Source organism: Poeciliopsis prolifica, unplaced genomic scaffold (assembly GCF_027474105.1).
Source record: "Poeciliopsis prolifica strain line A6 unplaced genomic scaffold, Auburn_PproV2 SCAFFOLD020, whole genome shotgun sequence".
Taxonomy (NCBI): Eukaryota; Metazoa; Chordata; class Actinopteri; order Cyprinodontiformes; family Poeciliidae; genus Poeciliopsis; species Poeciliopsis prolifica.
This window is the reverse complement of record NW_026562395.1, coordinates 4,413,421-4,441,063: the sequence shown is the minus strand read 5'-3', so window position 1 is coordinate 4,441,063 and position 27,643 is coordinate 4,413,421. Positions and strand designations below refer to the sequence as shown.

Here is a 27,643-nt window from a genome sequence, read left to right as displayed (position 1 = left end):
TCATCTTTCTGTTTAGGATTATTGTCCTGCTGAAATCTCTGCCCTGAAGGATTCCCCTGAATTTAACTCCACCCACTTTCATATCAGCTCTGCTGGACAAAAGCCTTCCCCAGATCATGATGCTGCCACCACCATGTTGCATGATGTGTTTAGGCTGCCAGTTTAATATTTTACATGTAGGAGTAGCAAAAATAAAGTCTTCCCCTCTACAACAATTCTGTTAACTTGTTTTATGACTTAACCCCTTCACTGTCATAAATACCCACTGACTTGCAAGTAAGTGTTTTTGGGGTGACAGTGAAGGGGTTAAACTTCACAGTAGTGGGAAATAAAAACTTAGGATTTTATCGCAACATTTAGTGGTCCTATTGTGATAACCATTGAGAGTATGACAATAAAAAAAACCTGTTTATTACGGATTTCTTTTTCAGCAATAAATAGTTTTGCAGAACAATGAGTGCATGGCACAACATTCAGAGCGCCACAAACACAAATTTTGTTCTGGAGAAACATTCTCAACTGAAATCGGCTTTTTCAGGACGCCACTTACTGACAAAAAAAAAGGGAGATTTATTCAATTGAATGCAAAAGTAACTGTTTAATTGTATTTTTGAATTTACAAATTTTTTATTGACACTCTCATTGAACAAAAAGTGCAGCAAAAAGCTGAATTAGCATTTGTGACTCCTACTGTCAGGTTTTAAAAAAAAGATGTCAACATCAGTGCGCCTGCTGTGTTCCTAAGATGCTGCTTGTTCTCCAGAGTTCTCCAACAGAACAATTGGATTTATACTTTTTGAGATTAAATTACACACTGGTACTCCTGTAGGCCATTGCTGAAAGTATCCAAGTAAAAGAAGGAGGACACGTCCGCATGCCTTTATTTATTTTTTTCTATTTTTTGTTGATTTCATCAAGAGAAAATTAGAAAAAGTGATGTGGATTGGCTGTCATCCAGGCTACTTTGACCCGCTCTCTTCTTGCAGAACGCTGACCCTGCAGGTCCCACAGGATTACATCACCTGATAAAGGCCACTAAGTGGAAACGAAGGGACCTCAGGCTTTAATGAACCAATCAGAAATCACATGTCGGTGTTCCAGGATGGCATATGTGAATTCCTTAGCTAGAGTCAAACCCGCACAGCCGCAGTGTACAGACTGGTTCGTACGTCAGCGCTGCCAGACTCACGCCACCTTTGCTACACTAGCCATATGCAAACAGTCAATACCGTGGCTCCTCTTTGTACATTGGCATTTTGTTTGTACTTTTTAAGGCAAAATAATGGCTATAAAAGGCAATCTGGAAGGAATAAAATCTGATGTAAAGCTCAGATCTCAGTCCCTGTAGACTGGGTTAATTGGCCTGGTGGTTTAGTAAAAGAAAAAAAACACAACGCAAGAGAGAGGGAGAGCATTATTACTGGCCCACCTCAGCTTCCATGCATGTGCCAATGTTTTAATAACTTCCTCCAGGCCTCCCGGCCCTTAGCCCTTGTTTCCCCGCGCAGGACAAAGAGCTGCCCTCCTAAGCTGGTCCCGGGTTCTGTATTGTGCACTTCCTCCCCCGCCCTTGTTTTCATGGGAAAGCCTGCCAGTGTGAACACCTGGGCAGAGAAATAACAGATAGTCCCCCCTTTCTTTTAGGTGAATTCCATTACAGCAAAGCGTTTTACAAATTGCTGGCGAAACGACAAAAAAAAAAACATCAGCGGAAACACAGTGTGGCGTATTACCGAATCCTGCTGCGACTCCATTTCATTTAATCTCTCATCTCAGCCTCGTTCACAAAGAAAAGAAAAAGAGACACACACACAGGAGTGTGTGGCAGAGTAAATTGGCCGATTAGGTCCAGCGTCGTTGGAGGAGGAGGAGGATGTAACCGTTCTAACTGGCACTTGACCTCGGCGGTCAAAGGGGGGGGAAAAGGTCAGGCCCTGCATGTCAGGCAGGCGACTGTGATTACCACAAATGAAGCATGACGTGACTCGACATGATCTTTTAATGAGGGCTTGTATTGGCCAGAGCTCTGAATGTCAACCCTTTCTCAATGTTTAGCTTTCATCCCAACAATTTACACTGTAAAAAATTAGTTTTGGGGGATACTAATTATTGGGCTGAAGAATATTGTACATATTCTGGAAAAAATTAAGAAACCACCCCAAATGATCGGTATCTCAGATTTTACTGAAAAAGATGCAGCGCTTTCAGACCTCAAAGTTCATATTCAGCTCGAAACAGCAATAATGTTTTAACTCAGGAAGAGTTCAGAAATCAAGATTTGGTGGAATAACTATGAGGTTTCAATGGGGTTCAGTGCAATGGGCTCTTAATGTGTTTCAGAGCTGTACATATATAGAACAGGTACATAAGTTTGTAAAAATAATGTCAGCTTTTTAAAATTTTTGTAATAAATACTAAACTTAGCTTAAATGACTGAAGCTGTTGGTTCCGTCAACAGGTTAATTTCCAGTTTGAGATGAGGGGAGTAAGGCTAAGATGTTTGTGTATGCTATCATAAATACTTATATCAACTTAATGAAGTTGATAGAAAATATTTTGAGTCAAGAGACTGCTGTAAAACTGTTTTCAAAGCAAGAATTTCAGGGGTTTTTTATCCAGCTTTAGCTAGTTTTTGGGACAGTGCTAATGTTGAAGTCAAACTGAAGCTGAGCAACTTCACACAGAGACAATTTTTGTCAATGAAATTAACTAACACGCCACCTTATCAGAATACATTCAGAAAGTTTATTATTACCTCTGTAGAGTTTTATGCCGTCATCATTAGCCACTGATTTTTTTTTCTCGTCTCGTAGCCTGTAAGTCACAAACCACAAAAGATACATGATCCCAATAACTTGTCAGAAAATTGCTCATTTAATTGGAAACGATCATTTTAGAGATTGACTGGAAAATAATGATGTCTTTTAACTAATAAACTATTCAAAGCTACACATCTTCTCCGAACAGAACCGGCCCAAGGCCGAGTTGTTGGATCCGCAACAAAAGGTTGACTTTTTACACTGATCTCAAAACTTTACATTTGTTCTGTTTTTTTTGTTAAAATTGGTTAACAATGACCTGCTTCACAAATCTTACTGACAAGATTGCAACTGGTACAATCTTTTTGAAGCTAGCCTAGCATTAGCGTTACTGCTAAAGTAAAGTTTGTTTGCTTGCAGAGCTTCATAACCCTCAGTCCCTTGGTGTTGCTAATGAAGACGAAGATCAGCAAAGTGATCGAAGTAAATATAGATTAACTAACTCGGCAAGTAATTTCATTAAAAGTAGTTGAAATGAACCAATTTCATTTAAATGTGTATTAGCTGCTAAATAATTTAACCCGTGGTTAATATCCAATGTATGAAAATTGTTATTTAGATTTCATTGGGTAACTTTGCTTTATTATAGGCTGGTTTACTATTTTTCCTGCTCTCTGTTCATCCCCTTCCCCCCTTGTTGCTCGCTTGCTTGTTGGGGAAGTTGATGAAGTTTGTCTTTGGCCATCATTAAGCAGCCACCATTGACTGCCACTCTATTAGCTGCCACGCTTCCTTTAGCAGCATATGGTGCACCAGTGTAAGATATGACAAGATGCAAATTTGTTGCTGTAGCGGTGGTGGGGCTGGTGGGTTATAAGCATGGCGGGTTTTGATTTACTTGAATTCATAATCCTAGTGTGTATATATAGTGAAAAGAAGAATAGAAAAAGCAGACATGAAGTAGCTCAGTCCTTTATCGTTATTGATCCATTAGGTCCAGAGATAATGCAGGTCTGTCCCTGTGGGGGCATGTAAATAGCCTCCGTGTGTGTGGTGCGGTGTGTGCACACACACCAGTCAGGTCTCTTAAGTCCCCCCCACCCCTCTTCTTTACCCCTTACCTCCTCCTTTTCCCTTCCCCTCCCTGGATCTCTTCTCCCCATCCAAGCTGTTAAGCTGTCCAGCTCTCTGCTGCCAAGCGGCCGTGTGAAGCTTAGCCAAACTAAACACGGGCAGGCAGCCCGCCACTCGCCCCACACACGCACGCAGTTGTGCGTGTGCGATCGCAGGCGCACATGCCTCCAACCCCGCGTGCGCATGCACTGATGGGGGGGGGGCTACGCTTGCGCGCGTGTGTCAACGCGCTACCCCGCATTAGCAGTGAGAGTCGGGTCGCGTCCCAACCCACACAAATAGTGAAAGTGACGGCTGCACCAGAGCACTACTAATAGCGGAGGAAAAGCGACAGAATCAGTAAATGAGCCCCTCATTAACTTTTTCTGACCCTTTCTCCCCAGAGGCAAGCCAAACCAATCACAGAGCCAAATCAGCTTCCTGTACCAGACACTGATCCAACATCAGCTTTCGCTCATCTGCTCTCCTCGGTGCAAAGTGAGAGCGTGTGAATTTGTGCGAGAAAGGATGTAGACTGTGGAGCGGAGAGAACATATTCCTAAGCGTGTATCAGTGTCTGCATGTGTTTTACATTCCATTACAAAAGGTGGCTTTGAGGCAGTCAGCCATCTTAAGGACTCTTTTGTTGATCATATAAAACTCTGGCCAAGCCTAACTTCCCCGGCTTTGTGTTGGCCCCTCCGGGGCTTCAAGCTCTGGGACGACTGTACCAACTTGACTCCACTTGCGGTAGCCGCTGATCATAAAGTAGATTCAGATGCCTTGCAAGCAAACACAAGACTGTGGAAATGCCTCTTCAGTGGGAAGCCTGCGTTCAATTAGATGAACCTCTCCCGGGTTTTTTTTTTTTTCTTTTTTCTTGTGAGTCAAAAGCAGGCTGACAGGGCCATGCCACAGTGACTGATAGATGCATTTGGTATTATTAAGTCACTGCATTTAAAGGAGTAATTTGTCAAAGAGTGACGCTCAGTCCTCAGAGTGTGGAGCCACACAGCTCTCTTTACAGTCCCCCGTAACGACACCAGTGACGCAGGGATCCATTTAATGTGGACACAGTTATAAAACCAGCGGCACTTTTATTTACTCATCAGCTCTATCTCTTCTCTGGTTTCTCTCTTTGTCTTCCCCTCCGGTTCCGTCCACAACCCCCACCCCTAATATCGTCAGCTTTTTACCCATTGTTCGCTCCCCGGTTTCCATATGGAAATGACAGAGTTGACGAGATGGAGCTGTATATTAAAGCCCTGCTGACATTAGAATTTGCATAATGTGTCACAGCCTAAGGGCAATACCTGCCACCTATATTAGCCTGTAGAAACACACCCTTTCTTATGAAGTCTCATAACACAACGCACAAACAGAAAGCTCATCTTACGCTTCAGTCTCAGGGAAATACATTTTCCCAAATACCTCACATGTTCGCGTGCAAAATAATTCACAAGACAAGGGTTGGCTTATCTTAAGCACCGAAACAGAATGCAGCTTCTTTTCGTGATTCTTGAAGACACGGCCGCTCTTTTCCAAATGGCTTCCTCAGTCCTGACAACAGATTGAAAGTTTATAAGCTAAGAGGTGAAAATGTTTTGGAAAACGAAACGACATGTCCAGTTTCCTATTTGTTGCACAACTGGAAATGTCATGTTTTCATTGACATATAGAGTCTACACCTATATAATCAGTGTGGTTGTTGAATTAAAAGGGTTTTTGTACATTATTTGAGAAAGGTGTGTGTTTACAATGTTTTTTTTTTCCTTTTTTCTCTTGACCTTCAGATAAAGATGAACCATCCAGCTATATCTGTACTACCTGCAAGCAGACCTTCAACAGCGCCTGGTTCCTGCTTCAGCATGCCCAGCACACTCATGGCATCCGCATCTATCTCGACAACCATCTGGCCAACTGCTCCCTCACTCCCCGCATGGCTCTGCCTCCTCCCCCAGGAGCCGATGCCTTGCCTCGCTCCCCTCTTCCTACTTTCCTTGGCGACACCAACAACCCATTTCACCTCCTCCGCATGGCTGCGCCCTTGCTCAGGGAACATCCCCACCCTCCAGGGTACATGGAGACCCGCCTTCCTGCGACGCCACCCTTTGTCAGCCCTCCGCCTCCCCCTAGGCCACCTCTAGAGCGACTGGGCCCAGAGGAAATGGGGCTGCTGTCACAGCACCCCAGTGCCTTTGAGAGGGTGATGCGAATGACCCCTATGGAGCCCCCTTCCATGGACTTCTCCCGTCGACTGAGAGAACTTGCGGGCAACACAACCAATAACGGCGGGCCCACACCTCCTCTGTCACCAAACCGCGTGCCACCCATGCACCGCCTGCTGAGTCCAACGCTTTTTCAGCCTGGTGCCAAGCCCCCAACATTTCTCACCTATGCCCCACAGCCACCTGTATCCCAGGGGGGCCTCGGCTCCTCCAGCCCTCCAGACGCACAAGGTCAGAATAATGCCCCTGGAAAGTCGAAATCTTGCGAGTTCTGTGGCAAGATCTTCAAGTTTCAGAGCAACCTAATTGTCCACAGACGCAGTCACACAGGAGAGAGGCCCTACAAGTGTCATCTGTGTGATCATGCCTGCTCCCAGGCCAGCAAACTTAAAAGGCACATGAAAACACATATGCACAACAAGTCTGGGAACCTGACGGGCTCTCCAGAACAGGGGAGTCGGGGAGACGAAGGAGAAGGTGACGGAAAAAATCGAGAGGGCGAAGCGCGGGTTATGGAGATGGAGAATGAGGAAGAAGAGGAAGAGGAGGAAGAAGAGGAGGAGGAAGAGGAGGAGGAGGAAGAGCTAAGGAATGGGAGTCGACCAGACTCCAACCTGAGTGATGACTCCCAGGAATTCAGTCACAACAGAGAAAATGGTCCCAGACAGTCCCCTGAGGAAAAACCCATGAGTGGGGACAGAGTTAATAACAATGGCGGGGTGGGCATGATGCATCCATACAACCACCTGGACAATCACCTTAGACTTAACCCTAACAAGAGAAGCTTGGAGAGGCAACCCAATGGAGACAGTGGGGAGAGGAATGAAGCTGAGAGAGAAAATGACAGGGAACCAAACAGAGAGCGAGAGGAGCAAGAGGATATTAGGCCCATGATGAATGGCAGGATCAGTGTAAGTGAAGTGGAGACCTTTCCTGGGCTTTTTCAACGTAGGCCCACTCCCATCACCAGCCCGAGCCCCTCCAACAACAAGAGGATCAAGATAGAGAAAGAACAGTTGGATATTCCTCCAACCATACCCCTCATATCCCCAGAAAATGTCTACTCCCAGCTGCTGGCTGGTTACGCTGCTTCTCGCCACTTCATCAGAGAACCTTTCTTGGGGTTCACCGACTCCCGCCAGTCGCCGTTCGCCACCTCCTCCGACCACTCCTCCTCAGAAACGGGAAGCCTGCGCTTCTCCACTCCGCCCGGGGAGCTGATCGAAGGCGGCAGCGCGTCGGGGCGCAGCGGAAGCAGCACTCCTCACCTCCTGCGCGGACCGGGGCCCGGCCGGCCTCCCAGTTCGAAGGAGAAGCGTAACGACACCTGTGAGTACTGCGGCAAGGTGTTCAAGAACTGCAGCAATCTGACAGTCCACCGGCGCAGCCACACGGGGGAGCGGCCGTACAAGTGCGACCTGTGCAGCTACGCCTGCGCCCAGAGCTCCAAGCTGACGCGTCACATGAAGACCCACGGTCAGTTCGGGAAGGAGGTGTACCGATGCGACATTTGTCACATGCCCTTCAGTGTCTACAGCACACTGGAGAAACACATGAAGAAATGGCATGGTGAACATTTGATGGCCAGTGAGGTCAAACTGGAGCAAGCGGACAGAGGTTAAGCCACCAGCGATAAGTTATAAAGCATATGGCTTACAGTACACACACATCTTCGCTCTCTCTTCACACACAAACACACACGCAATACACACTTACATGCACACAAATCCTATCACCACTTCTTCAGTGACGGGGCTTGGCTGGATTATCACTCTCTTGAAAAATAGAAAAAACAAACAAAAAAAAAAAATTAAGATTGATTGATGTTTATCATTTTTTCTTGTCACACAAACTGCCACCTGAGAATATTACCAAATGGAAACTTTAATAACTTGTCCGAAATGCTCAACTGGGTGTTTCATGGCAAACAGTCTGAGGATTTTATCAGTTAGGAATCTATGGAGCCTTTCTACTGTGCAATAATTTCTGTATTTATTGGATTTTTGTAATGATATTTGGCATGTGCAGGTAAATCTTTGTGGGATTTCATATGGAGTTAGTTTTGAAATGTTATAAAAAGAATTTTTTTTTTTCTAAAATGCTATAACTGAGAAGACGTCCCCACGAATACGATGGTTTACTTTTTTTCTTTTTCCTTTAAGGAAGCTTGTTATCCTGTGAGAGTAAATTTGTGTGAAGCAGTTAGCTTTTAAAAGTTCTAAAAAAAAAAGGGAAAAACAAAACAAACAAACAAAAAAAAAAAAAATTTGTTTTCTATATTACCTGCAGCAGCGGATTACAATCCATTCCCTCATACAGGCCTAAAGCACTGAATGTCTGCCTGACAATAAAACATCCTTTCTGGATTTTAAAAATCCGACATTGTCTTAGAGATCTGGTAAGTTGGTGTTAATTTATTCAGGGAGCATTGTCCTTTTTAAGAAATGGCAAACAAAAAAAAAAAAAAAAAACAAAAAACAAAAAAAAAAGACAAACATTGGAACAATTTCAAAATGCAGTTACTGTATCGGTGTCCTTGCTGCAAAAAAGGACGTAAATAAAAGGTTGCACTTAACAGAGATACCCTTAAACTGATGCTCAGTACATTCCTAATGTAGGATTAAACCACCATATTTAATATGTTGAATAAGTTAAGACTACTTGTGATTAATGTGAGAATGGGAACAGTCCTTTTTATGGTTTGTAAATATTCTTTTTTTTATATATATATGTTAAATTAGCCCTGACTGTAAATGAAAGATGGCCTAAATCTACACAATCAAAAGAAAAAAAAAACAACAACAAAAAAACCCAGCTGCTTACATATCTGACATGTAACTACCATCCTTTACTTTTCTTCAATGAGCCCACCTCCAGTTCAGGTCATTTGTTGAGCAAAATTTGCTTTCCTGTCAAAACCGCCCCCTCCTGCGTCTGATGTGGAACGACTCGGCGACCCGAGCTGACTTCCTGTATCCCACGACGACCCCCCACCCCCAAAAAAAAACAACAACAAAAAACTGGTTCTCAACTGAAATTAAACTCGCGTCCCTTCGTGCTCCGAGCTCCTCCATCTCTCTGATGGCGTCTTTCCACAGTCCACCGGCTCAGATTCGTGCAGTAAACGGGAAGGCCGCTCAGGGGGGGCTTTAACTCCCCGTAGTAGATTTTGAGACAGTGTGCCCTTACAGGTCTTTCGGGGATTACGGGGACGGGTTTCCATATTTTCTGCATCGTTCATACTAAGATGAGTCTGTTTGAACAAAAAAAAAAAAAAAGAATGAAAAAGCCATATGAGTTATGATAATTTGGAGCACAGCTGCGCTAGGGGATGGCCGAGCGACCTTGAGTAGGGGCTATTCTCGTGGCAAAAATGAAAGATTGGAGCTGAGAAATGAAGACGTGTGAGAAAGAAACAGAGGGAGAGAGAGAAAGAGAGCAAGACCTTGACTGGGGAGAGTAGTCATTCAAATGAAATTGGAAGCATATGAAACATGTATTTTTTCATTTTTTTTTTTGGTACCCAAATGCACATCGACTGGCCACATCTTATAACAGGCCATCAGAGTGAGACAGAGCGAGCGTGAGAGGGAGGGAGACAGCGGAGCCACATGATAGGCGAGCGAGGCTGCATCTTTTATTCTAGCGCCACAATCCTCAGCCATGGAAATCATAATCACTTGAAAGTTTGACCTACCATTTTGCCCTATTGTCAGCTTTTTATCTGCATCACTTCGCTTTGATAAAACAAAAAGATATGCTGTGCTTTAAATGCAATCTCACTTCTTTTTTCTTCTTCTTTTTTGTTGTTTTTTTTATATTTCCTGGCAAATCTGAGAAAGTAAAAAAAAAATAAATAAATAAGAAATGCCGCGGTCACAGCGAGAGCTCTGCATAAGCTACGTAGTTTAGGTCGTATGTTTGGTGAATCGACACAACAGCGAGACTGGCGGACGAGAAGCTTGCTTACATAGTTTTGCATGAATGCAAAAATAGAAAAAATTTAAATATTAAGGAAAAGAGAGAGGAAACGAATCAAGGTGCTTTCTTATTAAACACGTCGCGTATTATTTCCCCCTTTCCCCCGTTCAGAGGCAGTGCAAACGCACTCGGACGACGGAACAGCGGAAAGCTCACAGAGACCCCAGATCACACACAGACATTCAGTCTAACAATATGTTTACAGTGTTGAAGTATGCCATTTAAGGAAATACTCTGTTGGTGTTGACAATAATGCTAAAGTTTTCTTCTTTATTTTTTCCCTCCTTTCTCCGACGTTCTCTCCAATAATTTGGCAGTTTTTGTACAACTTTTCCTGGTGGAGGAGTTTTTAACCTACATTAACGTGTTTCTGTATGATTGCTTGTTCACTGTGTGGAAATCATGTAAAATGCTCAGTGGCGGCAGATATTTTCTTTATTCCTGATTTTTTGAAACAACAGTGATGTCACTTTTGACTCCAGCTATTTGATTATATATAATTTTATAATTTTTTTTTTTACTTTTTTTTATTATTATTTGCCTTGAGCTATCCTTAGAGGATATAAAAAAAAATGAAAAAAAAAATGATTGAAAAACAAGAAAACGGAGGAAAATAAAGCTGAAGCAAAAACCTTCGGGCGAGCGCAGCGGTTCCGAGGAGGAATTCTTCTCCAAATCAATTCTCAAGGACCTTCGTGGACTTTCATGGTTTTCTCCTCATGTTCGATCGAAGGTCTCGTGATGGCACTTACAGCTGTAATTTTTTATTTAATTTTTTCTTGGATACATTTTCATATTTCACTTTTCAACACTTTCACCTACACTGTTTGTACAAAAAAAAGAGAAAAAAAAAGTTTCCTTGTTCCTTTTTTCGTTTTGTTTTTATTTTTGTTTTTGTTTGGAGGGCGGCGGGGGGTGGGGCGGGGAAGGGAGTGCATCATTGTGAAAAAAAAAGTGTTTTCAGAACAGTACACATCTGCTGTTTTGAGCATATATGTATTTTTGTAATGTGTTGAAAAATCAATACAAGAAAGCCAACACTTCAATAAATGTTGCAATTGCTCTATGAGAGAACCATCTCTTTTCATTCAGACTATGATCCAGGTTTTAACGAGAGTTTGATTAGGACTTTGAATCACAGCACTTACACATAATGTTGAAATACTCCTCTGACTCGTTTTAGTTGTAAAAGTATTCCCAAAACACCGGAGACTGATATGATCAGCGCATTTGTCGTAAAACAAGGTTTTCCTATCAGCCTCTCAATTGACCTGGACCCTGTCCTGAGGAGTTTACACATCATTCCCAGCATGTGTGGAAGGAAGGAAGCTGGATTTTCCTTCCCGCAGTCTGCGCGGCAAAGGAGCAGCTCAGATTTTTTGGAACGTTATTGGCAGTAAATGTTCCCTTACTTGTGGTACAAAAAAAAAAAGAAAAAGAAGATGGTTGGCCTCACAAAATCATTCCAAGGGCTGCAAATGGCTTGCAGGCCACACTTTGAACACCTCTGTTTAAAGCAGTTAAGATGTGCTGAATCCAGTGGATGAGTCTGACTAGCTGTCAGGCCCCCCACACTTCTCCACCCCCCGACCAACTCCTTTTCTCAATTTTCTGCAAACTCACAATTATTATTTTTTTTTTATTTGGCTAGAAATGAGTCATCATGAGGATCAACAAAGAAGAAGCAGCTGCTTCTTGATTTTAACGTAGTAAAATAATAAAACTGTCATCATTAACAGATTTACCCCGAATGGATTCTGCAATATAGTGCAGACAAGAACCAGCAAATACTATAAAAATGTTTATAACTCCCTATTTTAATAGTTCAAAGACCAAATTTCCCGTTTTGTTTTATGCACCATTTCAAATGTGCTCTAGGACCGGCTGCTTTGCAAATCCCAGCCAATAGCGTGTCAAGCGGCATCGCGCCGAGCTTTCCGGTCCCCAAAGCTGCGTTTTCTATTAACACACAGGCAGAATTTCCACAAAATAATGTCTAGTTATGTCTTGTCAGAAAAATCCAAGAGGAGGTGACTTTCGCAGATTCTGAAACGCTGGTCGTCGACCTTTGCAGTTTCAATTCGATTTTCCGTAGTTGGGGCATCATAAACCTCTCATAGATCCACTATTCTGTGCATATGATGAAACCTGAACTTCTTTTCAAAGAGAACGCCAATATGGAAGAAAAAAAATTCTTTTGTCATGCATGCTGTAAATATTTGATTAATCTTTCAACCAAAGCTTTGGAGACAATTGATATCCAACCTGCAGCCAAAAACTGCCTTATAATCTTCTTTTGATATGAATCCAGAGAAGCTGGTGTTGAGCTTCATTGGCTGAAGTTAAACACTGGATCACAGAATCCATTCGTAAGCGGGGTAAATCTGTTGGGTTTTATTATTTTACTGCGAACAGACAGGGCTTGATCTTTTGGGCTAGAGGAGCCAGAAAGATGACGGGCAAATCTGCTTCATCAACCCAAGGTCAACTTCTGTGTTTCCACTGGGAAGGTATTCAGCGTTACCAACGCTGTTCCCTGGAGACCTACATAGAAACCGTAAATGAAGCGCTTCCAGTTAGAGTAAACAAATTTGACGCTTCCAGTCGGCTTTTCCTACAGACGCTTCACTTCAACTGGAAGTACTTCCTGTGTTCCCTCTTTTTTTTATTTATTTTTTTATTTTTGTGCGTTTCACACAGGAAGATTATTGCTGGTGCGCCGCCTCCCAACTCCCCTTCAACTGCAAACCGTCTTTTTATCGTTTCTGCGCATAACAGCTGCAGCCGTTTATAGTGTTATTTCCAACGCGGCAGAAAATCCGCCTCGACAGACGCTTCTCTTGGACTCGCCGTAGGAAATGTCAGCAGCACCAACCTGCCCGGGTTGGCGCTGCAGGTCACACAGCAAAGATGCCACGCAATCCTGAATTTAAAAAAAAAAAATCCTGAACTGTCCCTTTAAGCAGGTGAGAAATTATTAAGAGGCACAGAGATGAGCACTACTTAATTGTTTAACAAGTTTACTTTTCCCTTAATAGTAACAGTTTTATGATTAACTGCAATGAAGTAGGAATTAGCAGTCAAAGCGTCATCGTGATTGTTTATTTAATGAAGGTACTTATCAGGATTTCTGCAGAAATGAAGAACAGCCGAACGAAGCGACTGTGTTCTCTGCTAAAGATCCGCGTTGGTAATCACATGTTTGATTCTTAATAAATTCTCACCTCGTTGTCAGCGAGGAATGAGTTTGGACAAGTCGACCCATTATGTTTAATCCAACACCAGCACATCACCAAAAAAAAAAAAAAAGCCCTCAAACAGAAGCATTCTGGTAAATTAAACTTCAGAGGTGAGGTGCTACTCCGGCTTCTTTGTTCTCGCATAAATAAAAACAAAGACGCCTTTGAATGTGACTCACGAGGTTCGCCGACCGTCTCATGCTTCAGAAATGAGTCCTGGCATGAGCGCGGGGGAGCCGTCAGGTATTTGCTGGGTCGAGGCCAACAGCAGTCAGGTCTGTCCTCACTCAGGCCTGCAGGCCATTGGATTGGATTGCAGAACAAAAAAGAAAAAAGAAAAAAAAGGGGGGGGGAAAAAAAAGTTGCATGCGGGATGGGCGTTGTTGCGCTTGCGCAAGGAGACGGGAGAGAGTTGAATGGGAGTGAGAGAAGACGACAAAAGGCTGCAGACGGGGCAGAAAGAAAACAGTCAGGAGGCTCAAATGCTCAAATCCAAGCTCCCTTCTTCTTTTTTTTTTTTTTTTTGTTTTGTTTTTTTCTCCCCAAGGTAAGTCCGGAGAAGTTCTCCGCGCTCGGCTGCTCTTTCCACAAACAGCAACCCATGAAAGCCCTCAGAATGGAAATTCTATATAAAAATGTGACTATTGCTTCAGAGGTATCTGTTCTAGATTACCCACACAGATGATGTTAAAAGCATTTGCAGCTTCCCCGACTTCTGACTCTCTCTCCGTTTCTCTCTATATGTATGTTTGCGCCTGAAGGCATCATCTGGGCTCCATGCTGATGATTTGGGGGTGTGGAGGTGCAGGGTGGGGGGTCCTGGTCAGCAGAAATGTGCACATGGTAGAAGAACGTCAAATTACTACAGCTTTTATCCGAGCAACAGCAGCAGTATTGACTTAGCAGCGGGGGGATGGCAGGACTTTCCTCTGGCTCAGTGTTTGCTGATGTTTTTAATAATTGAAACAAGTAAAAAAACAAAACAAAAGAAAAAAAAACAAACTGAAACGGCTCGAGCTCACTTTTTTTGTTGTTGTTTGCACGCTGTTTACAGTTTTGAACGCAGAGTTTGCTGCTAATCTGTTTTCGCTGCTCAAATTGCTACAAACGACAAGGGCGACAGCGAAAACTCAACGTCGCCATGGATGTCTTTTTCAGGGCTGTCAGGCATTTATTTGAGCCATTTTCTTCACTTTGGTTTCACTCGGATAACTTTTGTTTTTCTTAATAATTATTATTTCAATAGTGAGACCCCAAATAAACTCGGTTTTCTGACAAACTGGACTTTTGAGCGCAGTCCTCAGGAAAACTGTCGAGGTCAGGACAGAAAGTCAGGATCCACAAGCAGACTCCGTCGCAAAACTCCAAGGCCTTCAAGTCTCAACAGTCCACCTGTTGAAACTAATTCAAGAAGTTGAAGATAGCCTTCCACCTTTATCATTCTGACCAATTTCACACCATGCTGATGGTGAAGAAGCTCCAGAATACAACGCAGTCACCAACTTCACCAACACAAGTTGAGCTCGTTTTGCACTCTCTGCAGACATGAGCTGCTTCCATTGGGCGCATAACAGCTGTGCAAACAGGAAATACAAAAGTAAATTTGCTCAAAAGAAATGTGCCAATATCATACAAAAAAAAAAAAAACTTTTTGGATTAAAAAAATAAATAAAATAAAAGTTGGAGTTTAGATTCTGGTGGTTTTCATCTGTATCGAAATCGGCGCTTTTCACAAAACTGCAGTGGAAAAGCTTTTTCATCATGCGACCAAATATGGTGGTGTTCATATATATCAGAGTGGATAACTGATTCTGGACAGATAGAAATAAAAAAAAAAGACAAAAAAGTCCAGGATAAAATCAAACATCTGCACCCAATTCCTGTCTTAAAAGTAAGTGACAGAGCTGAAAAAGAACAGTTCAAATGCATCTTAAAAAGCTTCAAATTAATATGTCACGCATGCCCTTGACGACGGCATGTAAACTCGTGTTCAAACGCACAAGTTGGTTACTTCTGGCTTTCTAACCATTTGTTTCAGCTCAAATGTCACTTGGGAACTAAAATAAGTCTTTTCTTTTTTTTTTTTTTGCAGACCTCCGTGTGTCCTCCATGTGAGAAAAGTGGCTCCGGGAAGCACTGCCGGAGGATGTGCTGCATCCTCTTCGCTAGAAAGTCCTAGATAGAGACCTACAATCGCAGACAGAGAGTCGCGGCGATGGGAAATCACGATCTGGAGTAAAACCACGTCCCTGAGGGGAAGAGGGTGTCAGCAGGAATTGTGGTTCGCGCTCTGGGCCGATCGGGACCACAAAGTCACTGCGGTGACCCTCCTTTCCACTTGGATCACAGGGCTCAGGCCTCATGGCCTCTCTGTGGATATCCAGTTACTAATCTACGGGCCCTGACCAGTCCTCAGTCAGATGACGCTGCCCGCCCAAGAGCAGACTGGGCTTCGCTCGGCGACACAGCCACCAGAGCAAATGTGGCCCAGCTGGCTGCTCCTGGGAAACACTTGGAGGGGGGCTGGAAAGTTTGGGATGGGGAGAGAAAACAACAACAAAAAAGAAAAGGCACAAGGATAGTCAGAAAACAGAAAGCAGTGTGTGGTCGGTCACGGTCAGTCATCGACCGTCCCCTGGGACCGTTCCCTCTCCCGGTAGAATCCGACCATGAGGAACAAAAGGCGTTGCGGTCGCATCGCGTCCGGAGGAGAAGAACAGGAAACTCAGTTTTTTGGGGTTTTTTTTTCTCTCCCCCCTTTCAGATTGAAGAACACACTGAAGCCACTTTCTGGGAGGTTTTGGTCATTTACATCAGAGCCATGTCACAAAGCATCAAAACAACTCCCATCGCAACAGCAGAAACTTTCAGTGCCTCCTTTTTTATATTTAGGCCATCCCATAATTTCTATGGAGGACAGTATTGGCTTTTAAGCAAGATGGATTCTTTTTTGTTTGTTTGTTTTCGACTGCAAAAACCCAAAATCTTACCAAGAATATTTGGCTTAGATTCCACATTTTAGTATGCTTGAAACAAGAAAAGTGACTTCGACGTAACTTTTCAGCAAGATACAGGAGATGAAGTCAATTATTCCTTAATATTGACTGAAAAGAGATGGTTCCACTGGCAGGTTATGAGAAAAATGTCTTGCTGCAAGTCAACTAGTTCTTTTTCATCAGTATTAAGGAATCGTTCATTTCAAATGAGCTCCTAAATCTCGCTGAAAAGTTGCTTTTGTTATATTTCAAGCGTACTGGGATTTGTTGACCTGGAAACCAGATCGAACACATTCGAAAATCCTGTGTTTTTGCAGTGAGCTTCTTGAGTCACAGTAAATGAAGTGAACAGTAAAAAAAAAACACCTGAAGTGATGAAAAGTAAGTTTTTTGTTTGTTTTTGGCTGCAGCGGCCCAGCCGGCAGTGACTGCCGTTCTGACGGCTACTGCCCCGCCGTGGAGACGGCATCAAGCGAAAACTTTCATTTATCTTTGCGCCGCCACACCCTCCCCTGTCTGCACATTTGAGCCTGCTGCTCCTCTGCATCTTTACCTCACTTCTCCCTGCTTTTTTTTTTGATCCCTTTATTTGCCATTTCTCTCTTCCTGAAGTCCCCCCCCTTCTTCTTTCTGTCCGTAAGATACCGCCGGTGTCAGACCTCCCAGGCGGTGTGTGCAGACGCAGGTAGACTGTCAGGGCGGTGTGAGTGTGTGGGGGGGGGGAGAAAAAAAAATCTCTTCTCTAGGCTTCCTGACGCCCCTGATCTCCGCCCCCCCCAACACACACACCTTGCCCCGGGGAGGTCAGCATCATTGTTGACATTGGACACATGTTCATCGTGGCGCGATATTAAATCTTCTCATTGGATTTGGACTGTAATTATGTCGTAAAAACAAACTGGCTGTGAAGCCATGGCCCGCCAGTGTGATCTGCTTTCATCAAGTGCAGACTGGCTTAATTACAGAGTGCGCCTTACACCCATCTTTCACTGGGCAGCTTTTCCTTCAGCTTCTTTAAGCCATCACTTTTTTTTTTTTCAAACTGAGCGTTAATCATAAGGCAATTGGTCTGTTTGCTGTGCCGGGGGTTTGAGGGAGGGGGATAGATTTGAACGCTGGTCTCCACACATCCTGTGTATTTATGATGCAAGTCCAGAATTAAGCAGATGAGCTTGACAGTTGAATCCCATCTCTCACGTTTTCTTTCCTTCTAGTGGAAGACTTTAGAGAGCTGCCTCTTTTTTTTTTTTGTCCACGCTTCCAATCTGGCGAACGAGTCGATGTCGTTAAAAACGCACCGTGCTGAGGTGAACAAGCTAAAGAAATGCTTCATACTTGACGTCGTTTCTCCTCCGTTGTCTACAGAAAGAGGCAAAAGCCTCTCAAGCAGACAATGAATGATTTTTGGTGACAAAATATTTGATGACGTAGCATTCGAGTCGTTTTGGAGTCGTACCGAGATGTGATGATTTGCTCGAGGGTTCATACTTTTTGGACCAGTCCACGTTTCTGCTCGTTGCAAACATAAAGTACAATATGCACAGCAGCACATATTGTAGAATATAGCTGAAGATCTGAAAAGTGCAGGTTAAACCTACTGCTCTACTCCGACACCCTAAAATAAGTTCAATCGAGACCAGCGAAGATGAAAAATCGACCATTTAGAGCAATGAACACTGCAGAGAGACTAGGGACTGATGCTACATTAAACAACCGTATTGTGCTGCAGGAATGTTTCTCCTTCAACAGGAACATGGACGCTGGTCAGAGAGGAGAATACCAGCTAAACACTTTGGGAAAAAAAAAAACCCAAAAACAAAACTTGAGACTGGGTTGTGGGTTTCACTTACGTGAAACAGTAAGTCACGGAGGACCTACAAACGGATTAGTTTAAAGTTCTTCCACGCTCTACAATCGACCAATCAACCCAATTGAGAACCTGTTGGTACGAACCTGTTGGTACGTGATGAAGAGGCAAGGAGGCTGTTGGTTCTCAACGTAAACGGTTTGAGTACCAACCTCGAGGTACAGTCAGGGAAACTGAAATGAAAAAGGTGCCATGACTTCCCTTTGTAATGGGCAAAAAAGGAAAAGTTTGACTTCTGAATTGAATTACTTTTAACCCAACAATGCCTCCATATTCAGGCGTATACTAGAAAAAAGAGAATACGATGTCTACCAACAGGAAACTATGGCAGGATGCAAAAAAAATATGAAAAAAATCAAATTATCTTGGGATTTACCCTTTTTTATGTCTTAATAGTTGAGGAGAAAAAGACAGGGGGAGGCTGGAGGGTCACAGTGGGGGAATTCTCTCGCTTTTCCCCTCTCTTCAGCCTTGTATGATGGGTTCATCTGTGCTGTGACAGGTGTGTGAAGTGGCCATCTGACTGGATGTAATTGCCACTTCTCTCCTGCAGGTCACTCTCCGTCCCCTGGCTTCACAAAGAAGCCATCGGTGAGGGAAGTTTTAATGCTTGCTGCTTCATCAGAGCAAGAACAGCAACCGTCACTGCTGTGGAGTTTTCTCGAATGACAAAAATCGTCCAAATCCGATTGGACGATCAGATCCCTGTAATGCAAGGTTACAGAGTCCAAGCAAATTTAATTAATTTTATTGAGAATGTCGTGAGCACAGCCCAGAAATACCAACAGTGATACCAAAGAGTCACGGACAGGGATTTGGTTTTTGATGAGGAAAAAGCACATTTGCTTCTGAATTCAGATTCGTTGAGTCAAACAACATTATGACTCTTCTCAATAGTAGGTTTGATTTATGTTTGAATTAAGCCTCATTGATGCTTTTGTCAAAACAATTTTAAAATTCACGTTTTAAAAGAAAAGTCATTTCTCGCTGTGGGCGCCTGATAATATGGAGAAATGAGAGCACAACTCACAGGTGCGGCGCTTTAAGGTGTAACACAGAACATACTAGACAAACAGTATACACTAGATAAATGGAGAACATTAATACTAATTATGTGGAGGCCCACTCCCACCATCTGTGCTATAGAAATCACAATATTCCAGCTTCAAATATTCACTGACGTGTTGGATCATCCTCTGAGAAATGGGTCAGTACTCAAACGTCTTGGTTTTGGAGGCAGGAACAGGTAATTCAGCGGATAGCTAAAGCAGACGTCACTCACAGGTTGGGCTGCTGGCGGGATCTGTTTCAAGCTGCAGCACATCTGAGCGGCGGGGCTTTTTCCTGACAACTCAGAGTCGTGCGTCCCTTTCTCCACGAAGGACAACCGACCTGGCTGGAGTCCTGGCAGAAGGAAAGGGTTTGGCCGGCTCACGTACTCGAATCCAGGTAGTTCAGAAAATCAACTCCAGGCCAATCAGCACGCAGCAAGTTAATGATGTAAAGCTGCTAGGCATGAATTGTGATTATGTTGGATCTTTCCATTCTTCCATCCATTTTCTATGTACTCCTGGTTTTGTTAAGGATCTGGTGGTAAGTTTTTTTTGTTTTTTTTTACCATTTCAAAATTAGATCTGGACAACATACTGAATGTCAGTCACAATTTCTGTGTGCAATATCAGGTGAAATTAACTTGTTAGCATTTATTTCAGTTACGTATTAAACCAGTTGTGCGATCTTTCCAAAAATTTTTATTCCCTCACAATATGGATGCACATTTTATTGTGAGAGTGCATTTTGAAAGTATAAAATAAGACATCGAGGAACTCTGTAAAATTCAAGGAAGGTATTAAACAGTTAAATCCAAGTAATTAAATGCAAGGTTGTGTGTTGCCTTTTACGATTTGGGTAGGTTTCCGGTAGACTGTATGTGTAAGGATCGCCAACGTGGCCACTGTCATGACTGGTTTTGACAATGGTCAAGTTGATAGATGGAAAACATGCCTGGAGCAACATGGACTCAAGTCGAGAATAATCATGTCGAAATCGATCTGCAAGTGTGCCCAGTGCCAGTGGGCTACCAATGGCAAATTCATCGAGAGGCAGGACAGGAAGGTACTGGGGAGGCGGGGCCTCTGTCTTCAGAGTCATAGGTCCTCTCCTCATAGGAAGCCTCTCCTGGCTGGAATATGGGAAAATGGACCTGAAGGGCTCACGTCGCCAGGACTTTCAGAGACAAAGCCTGACTCAACCAGAGGGGAAGTTTTACCAAAGAAAGGAGTGGGAGCTGAGCTGAAAGAGAAAAAAATCATTTAGTCTAGATCCCAAGACAGAGAACACCTCCAGCGAGTCACCTACCTTGGTTTGGTGAGGTTGGGAATCTTTGATGTCCTGGATATACATCAGACCCAGAGAGAGCAGGAACTGGTCTCATCTGAGCACATCTGGGTTGCTCGTCTGCATAAAGCTGCGCAGTTCACTTTGGCGCACTTGCGAAACCTTCAGCAACACATCCAGGACCAGGTTCCCCCCGACTGGAACTAAAAGGGTTTGTACCAGAAACCCCAAGAGGATCCAAAGCTGCAAAGGGAGACATTAGCAGTTTTTCTGCTGATGAGGCACGATGTGTCCAGATTGATCAAGAAGTGGATTTACCTTTCTTTGTGAAGTATCCATTAATTGCACCAGCCAGTATGACAAGTAGCCACAGCCTATTGAGAAACAATAGGCTGAATAAAATTGTCTTTTATATACATATATATATATATATATCAAGTTGAAAGGAGAAAAAAAACGAAGCCATGAACCACAAACTAGTTGTTACCTTGAGGAGACCAAGCCAGCCATCACATTTGATGAGCAGCCTTGTGCAAATCACTGATTACAGTTGGGAGACTTTCACTGACCAATCACAGCGTCGGAAGTTGAGGTACACAGCTGCTAGTCATTAATCCTGATGAAGGTGGAGGCTCAGCCTGAAATGAAAACCCAGATATGGATCAGTTGCTTCCGTCATGTAAATTAAATAATTTTCCAATTTGCTTCAATTAAACGAAGGGAAAACTTCAAACTTTGTGTTTTAAAGCGTGAGCTCATGTGCTGAGCTGCTTCATAAAGCACATTAATTATCACAGATACTAATTTCTCCTTTCACTTGTCCGCAGAGAAACAAGAGTTGCTTTAATTCAACAAGAGGATTCGTTTTTGAAACATTTACAAAGGAGTCGTGTACAGAAGAGTTTTATCCCACTCTCGTTTGGTTTAAAAGGTATTTGTTTTATGTACTTTTTAGTTTTGCGGTTTGATTATCTTTGGCTAGGCGTAAACATTAAATAGTGCAAATCTTAAAATAGGTTGCGCAACAATGCAAGGTACAAAACTGTCTATGTTGTTTTTAAATATATTTAAAAAATGAGATTATTCCATTGATCAAAGGAAATAAAATGTGTGCTAAAGTGAAGATGTTTAAGTGTGAATCCTAGTAGAATTTTTTTCCCATACTTCTTTTTTGTTTTGCCTGCCATCCATCCATCCATCCATCCATCCATCCATCCATCCATCCATCCATCCATCCATCCATCCATCCATCCATCCATCCATCCATCCATCCATCTATCCATTCATCCATCCCAAGACTCATCTTTTATTCCGATTTAGTTTTCCTGCTTTGACTCCTGATGTTAAGTTTGAGAGACTATTTCGTCTTTAACTAAAAAGTGAAAAAAAAAGTTTACTTTTGGAATTTTGAATTATGGGAAACAGACATGAAATTTTAAAATGATAAATGATGTGGTAACAAATATTGCATGCAAACCTGTAAGTGTGCAACTGCATTTTTTTTTAGCATCAATGTCACATGGAAAGAAAAAAAAATCTCTGACAAATGGAACATTTCCTGTAAATGTACCAAAAAAACAAAACAAACAAACAAAAAAAACGGGCATATAAGTAACCTCAATGCGTCTGATTGAGCACATCCCTTCGTTAGGATCTCACTGCTCCATACTCAGCTTGAGATGGTGCCAAATGGGCCACGGTTCTGCATTGTGACAATTTCCGGCTCTTCACATGTGTATTTCCTGGCTTTCTAATCAGAATGCTATTTTGTAACTCAAAAGGGGCTCCTATTCAGCGCCGGCATTAACAGCTCTCGTCTGTGATAACGTGGATGCTTCGGGCCATAGGCCACCAGCTGCATCCACTTGTCACTCTTTGGTACAGATGCCCTGTCTGTCTGCTGCGTGAATGAAACTCATGGACTGAATTGGCACTTATTGTGCCGATTGGTTTTACGCGTGCATTTTTAATGTGCCTCATCCAATTCCTTAATATGTTTAATTTTGTCTGCCGATTGCTACCTCTGATTTGCAAGAAAGAAGGGGATGGGAGGGGGGGAGGAATCATTTGGATTGAAAGCTACTGGTTCCAATTGGGATTTACGTTCCTCAAGTAAACCCTAACCCTAAACCTGACAGCAGAGACCAAATGGCAAACGGCTGAAAACTCAAAAGCTCCGTTCATCCAGATCTGTAGGCTTTTCTTCTCCTCTTTTTCTCCTTTCCGTGCATCATATTAAGTTTCTTTGCGCAAATCAAATGACGAGAACTCAATTATGACGGATCAATAATTCAGCATTCTCAATTATGCTTTAATTGTGAGAAGCAATATCATCCAATCTTATTGGGAGGATAGGTGTTGTTGCTCTGCAGAGCTTTAGCTGATTGTTTATATGAGATTAGCGCTGTGTATCAGGGAAAAAAAAGATCAAGCAATGTCACAGAGCCTTGAATAGCCGGCAAGTGACGCGTGCACAAGACACACTCGGGCGCGCGTTCAAGTACACTTCCCCCTCTTCTCCCACCCCCAACGGGCGCGCACACGCACACACACACTCCTAATGACACAAACACATAACATAAAGCCAAATGCTGCCACTAAAATTTGCATGGTGCTCAGTAATGCATTAGTGAACATCACTTGGCAATCTGTTCATACGGGCTTAATTGGATTTTAATACCGCCTCTGATCTTGTTTTCTAATTAACGGCGGTGGCTGGCAACCAAGCAGAACCATGCACCCAGCAACACCTTTGATCCCGGCCATATGGAGTTCCTCCAAGCACGCCGGGGATGTAAAAATCCCTCACCTAGGCGTGGGCGAACAACAAGCCCCCCGAATCAAAATGGATGGGGCGAGGAGAATGAAGACGGGGGATGAAGAAACGGGTTGAGAGGGGGGCACAGGAGGCAGCAGTGTGGGGGTGGGGTGGGCAATGGCATGTGTCATATCCACACATCGTGGCAGCGTTGGTATTGATTAATTTCTCTCACGATCGGTTGTGATCGCAGATACATAAAACATGAGTAGGGGTGTTTTGGGGGTGAGGGGGTGCTGAATGCCTGTACACCTTATCATCCATACTGCCATTCGACACCCCTTCATTGCTACAGGGAAATGTCAATAGCTTTCCTAATCTGTTTACTTCTCCCCTTGTGGCCACTGCTTTCTGCGATAGATGAAGGGCTGCCAAAAAAAAATGAAAAAAAGTGTCCTATTTTACCCTTGCTTTTCCCGTTTTGGCAGACATTGCGTGGGTATTAACTTCATGTCGGCATATTCACCCAGCTTCTCAAGTTATTCTTATCAGAATGTAAATGGAGCAAAGATTCAGTGCAGGTGTTTTATATATAGAGAGAAAGAGGCTCAATATAAAAATCATCAATCAATCAATCAAGTTTATTTGTAAAGCACATTTCAGTAGCAAGGTGGTTCAAGAAAACACCAGACAGTCAACAATCAAACAAGCATTGCATGTTGATGAGCGCCGTCACCAAAAACATACACCGCAAATATGCTGGTCAAAATTTCATTTATTAAAGGCAAAAAACAAAAGGGAAAAAAAAGAAAGCAAATCCAACCAGTTGGGGTTTTTGGTCTTGGATAAAGACCAAACACTGTGGACATTTCTATATGTCCACAGTGCTTCAGCTGTTTTGCCGTTTTCCGGAAGTTTGTCATCATCTACAACAGTTTGGTATCAATAAAGTCCTTTTGAACTGAATTGAAGGTGCTGATCAAAAGAATGATGGTAAACACAAACAAAAATCCATGAACACTGAATAAAGTGTCTCCTACAAATTGTATGTGTAGTTTTAAAAAACCCCAAAAAGTCTAGGTTTTAGGAACATTTTTCAAATACTTTGTCAAAAACAAAAGCACACGGCGGCGAAAAACAGCAACTTTTTAAAGATGTTTCAATGTAATCTGAGAAAAAAAAAAAACATCTTATATCTGAGTCTTGTCAGTGGCTGCTGGTCGAGGCCCGGCTCCCCCGATTCCATCAAGCCTCTGCTGGGGAGAGGCGTGCTTTTGGGTCTCAGGTCTCTGTGTCCAGGGCTGGATCTGATCCAGCCTAGTCGGTCGTGGCAGAGTGAGTGCGCTCGTCTCTGTGGCCCCCTGGGGCTGTAATGCTTCCTCCAGGGCTCTCATCGGCCCCTTTCTGCCTCAGGTCTTTGGGGGGTAGGCGGGCAGGTCTGTGGCTCCTCACACCTGCTATTGAACATTCTTATGGAGAAACCTTATATACACAAGTGTGCTCACACACACACACGCACGCACCCGCACACACACGCACACACACGCCGACAGGTGCTCGGATTCAGGTGTTTACAGATACACTCCATGTGGCTGCTGTTCCCACTAAATACAACTTGTATTAATTTGTACCTTGTACTTTTCAGTGGTGCTGCTGTTGCTGTTGTTATTGCTACATATCCATATGTTGTTGTGATTTCTCAGCTCTCTGTTTTTCTCTTTCTGCAGATGCAGAAGCAGACTTCCACTGTATATTTCTTCCTCTCTTTCTTTCTGTTTAAACATTTTCCTCACCTTTCTCATTTGCTTATTTTTTTAAAATCTTTTTCCTTTTTATTCATCTCTCTGTGTTGCATCTGAAATAAAATAAAATAGAAAAAAGTCTTTCACATTAACATCAAGCAGAACATTATAGTGAAAACTTGTGAAAGTAATTGCGTGGAGCATCACCTTGGCGCTTAGACAACAGTTCTGAGCGGCGCTTAACAAAAGCCAAAACAAACACAAATGTGTTGAGATCACATGGCACGTTACAAGGATTCTTCAAAAAAAAACTATAAACGTAAAAAAAGAACAAAAGCACTTTTTTTAAGTCAATTTTTGAAATAACCTTTCACCTCAGCTTTGTACCCCTTCTACCACTTTCTTCTGAAAATGATTATTAGGGAGAAAGTATGTAGATTTGCTCTTGTCTTCTTTCAGAGAAGTAATATGTATTTTTATTGTTGATTTTCAGTTGGTCATGATCCATAGAAAGTTTTGTAATTCAAGTGAAAAATCAGGACAAACCCTTATTTCTGCTACCAAACACACTCCCTATACTCCAGATATGAGCTACAAGGCAAATATTTTACTGCCAAAATGATCAGAAACATATCAATCTAATAATAATTGATTCCAAAACACTGTTAACTCGGCACTCTCAAGAAATCTTGGGCCATTTCTAAGAAAGTCAGAAACGCAGAATAAATCAAATTTACACTAAACCCATCCAACATCTCGACTTTCATTGTTTGTTTTTTTAAGAGACCGCATTGTCTAGGTTTTCACCGGGTCACATTGTGGACAGAAAACAGAAAACATTTTCTGTGTTCAAAGCTAGCTACCAATTTTCATCTGAGTTATAAATATGCTAAACATAATTTTACATCCCGTTGCACAAACTGTCTCATTCAGTGCCGTTGAGGGGTTTTATAGCTCTCATGTCCAAACATGTCACTAATATAGCATGCGCATGACATTTTCTTTCCTTTTTTTTTTAAACAGCTTCATTGCCCGGTAGGGGAGGTGACTAATTCTGCACTTCTTCAGAGTCGGTTTTGAATCTGACATCAGGAGAGAGTAACTATAATAAAGAAGGCAATATGGCAGCCATCCAAGCATAGTGACGTTGGTTAGCTCAGCAAGCTGTCATTTCACCACTGCCTGACAGAAAGAAGCTAATTAACTATGCATATTAATTTGAAAAAAAAAGGAAGAGGGGGGGGAAACAAATCCGAGACCGACAACAGCTGATTGACAACAAGGAGTGTGGCGTTCCTGAAGGGTGTCAGAGTTTTGTGCGGCGACAGCCAACGGCGTTGGTTTGAATTAAAAGCAGAAAGCGCCCTGTTAGGCTTACACTGGGAATTGTGAACCTTTAAGTGTTTACCGTGGCTTCTGCTCTGAATAAGAACAGTGGAAGCCCACGTTTGCCCTCACACCGCTTTTTGCCAAATGACTCCGGCACTTTGGCATCGCGTGGCCTTCTACAACAATGGCACGGTGGAGCGAAGGCCTCGCAGGCCTTGCCTGTGACTGCACCTAAATAATGACACCTTTTCTATGCGCTGCTTGTTTGTCCTTCACAGAGCAATTATTTGAAAAGGTGTATGTTATTTTTTTTGTACCCCCCACCCCCTGCTGGAGAGGATTGTGACACATTGTGTGTGGATAATGACTGGAGATGCATTAAAACTAAAGTGGGGCTTCTAATGAAGATGTTTGACAAGGCTCGAAGGCCTTTTCTTCCTATTAGCGAAGGCTTTCTTTTGATGAAAACAGAATTCCTTGCCCTCCTTAAATTATCAACTTGTCCTTCGACCTTAGTGTATCACAAAGTTTCTCATCTCCCTTATCAAAGGCACTTTTAAACACACTGAACGCTGCATTTGCTTAAGTGCCATATTTGATTTGAGAGGCCTTTCTTTTCAGACTTAATGGAGAGCAGGAACAGAAAGCGGTCTTCGTTGATTTTTGAGACAATAACATGTTAATATCGAGCCGACGCCGTCGCGCCTGGATGGCGGCCATGTGGATGTGAAAAGGAGAGGAGCGAGTTGAAAGTGTTAAGTAGAATTTGAATTGTTGTATCAAATACATTGAAGGAACAACTTTTGTTGGCGACTATGTGAAGTTCTTGGTCTCTCAGTCATGATGGAGCTTTTTAAAGCAAGGCATTGTGCTGCTTTTTGATCTACGGGTGCCAGGTTGTTCCACACATCCACTCTGCAGTTGCACAAGAGCTTCTCCACCGGTTTGTTTCATGTGACTTATTCAGCTCATTTAGTTATTTTTTTTCTGCTCCCGTTTCAAGTCTTTTGTGTCCTCGAACAGCTGTCCTTCCACGGTGATGCTGGGTTTAGTGCCGTCAATCAATCAAACATTATGATGCTGGCACCACCATGTTTCCCAGTTCGGACTGGTGTTTGATGAAAGTGCACTGCGGGTTGACTCAAAGGTTCAACTTTGGGCTCATCTAAGCCGAGAACTGACTTCCACGTTTTTGCTGCGCCCTCTACGCCAGCGTGAGGCAAACTGCGACACATGGAACGTTTTCCTTCAGCTTTGCAGTCATTCTTGTTGCCAGTGTTGGTCAATCACATAA

At 43.0% G+C, this 27,643-nt stretch overlaps 1 protein-coding gene and 1 long non-coding RNA gene across 2 annotated transcripts in view; both read left to right on the top strand.

Moving 5' to 3' along the window:
* Positions 1-9,388, top strand: part of bcl11bb (BCL11 transcription factor B b) — a 37,514-nt gene extending 28,126 nt beyond the window's left edge. The window contains exon 3 of the mRNA XM_055044148.1: positions 5,666-9,388. Within this exon, the coding sequence (XP_054900123.1) occupies positions 5,666-7,722 (2,057 nt within the window). The 3' untranslated portion in view covers positions 7,723-9,388. The remainder of the gene's footprint in view (positions 1-5,665) is intronic.
* Positions 9,389-12,618: 3,230 nt separating this feature from the next.
* On the top strand, positions 12,619-16,107 carry LOC129368953 (uncharacterized). The gene is made up of 2 exons (XR_008606902.1): positions 12,619-13,047; positions 15,413-16,107. It is a non-coding gene; the product is annotated as an uncharacterized LOC129368953 (long non-coding RNA).
* The last annotated feature ends 11,536 nt before the right edge of the window (positions 16,108-27,643 follow it).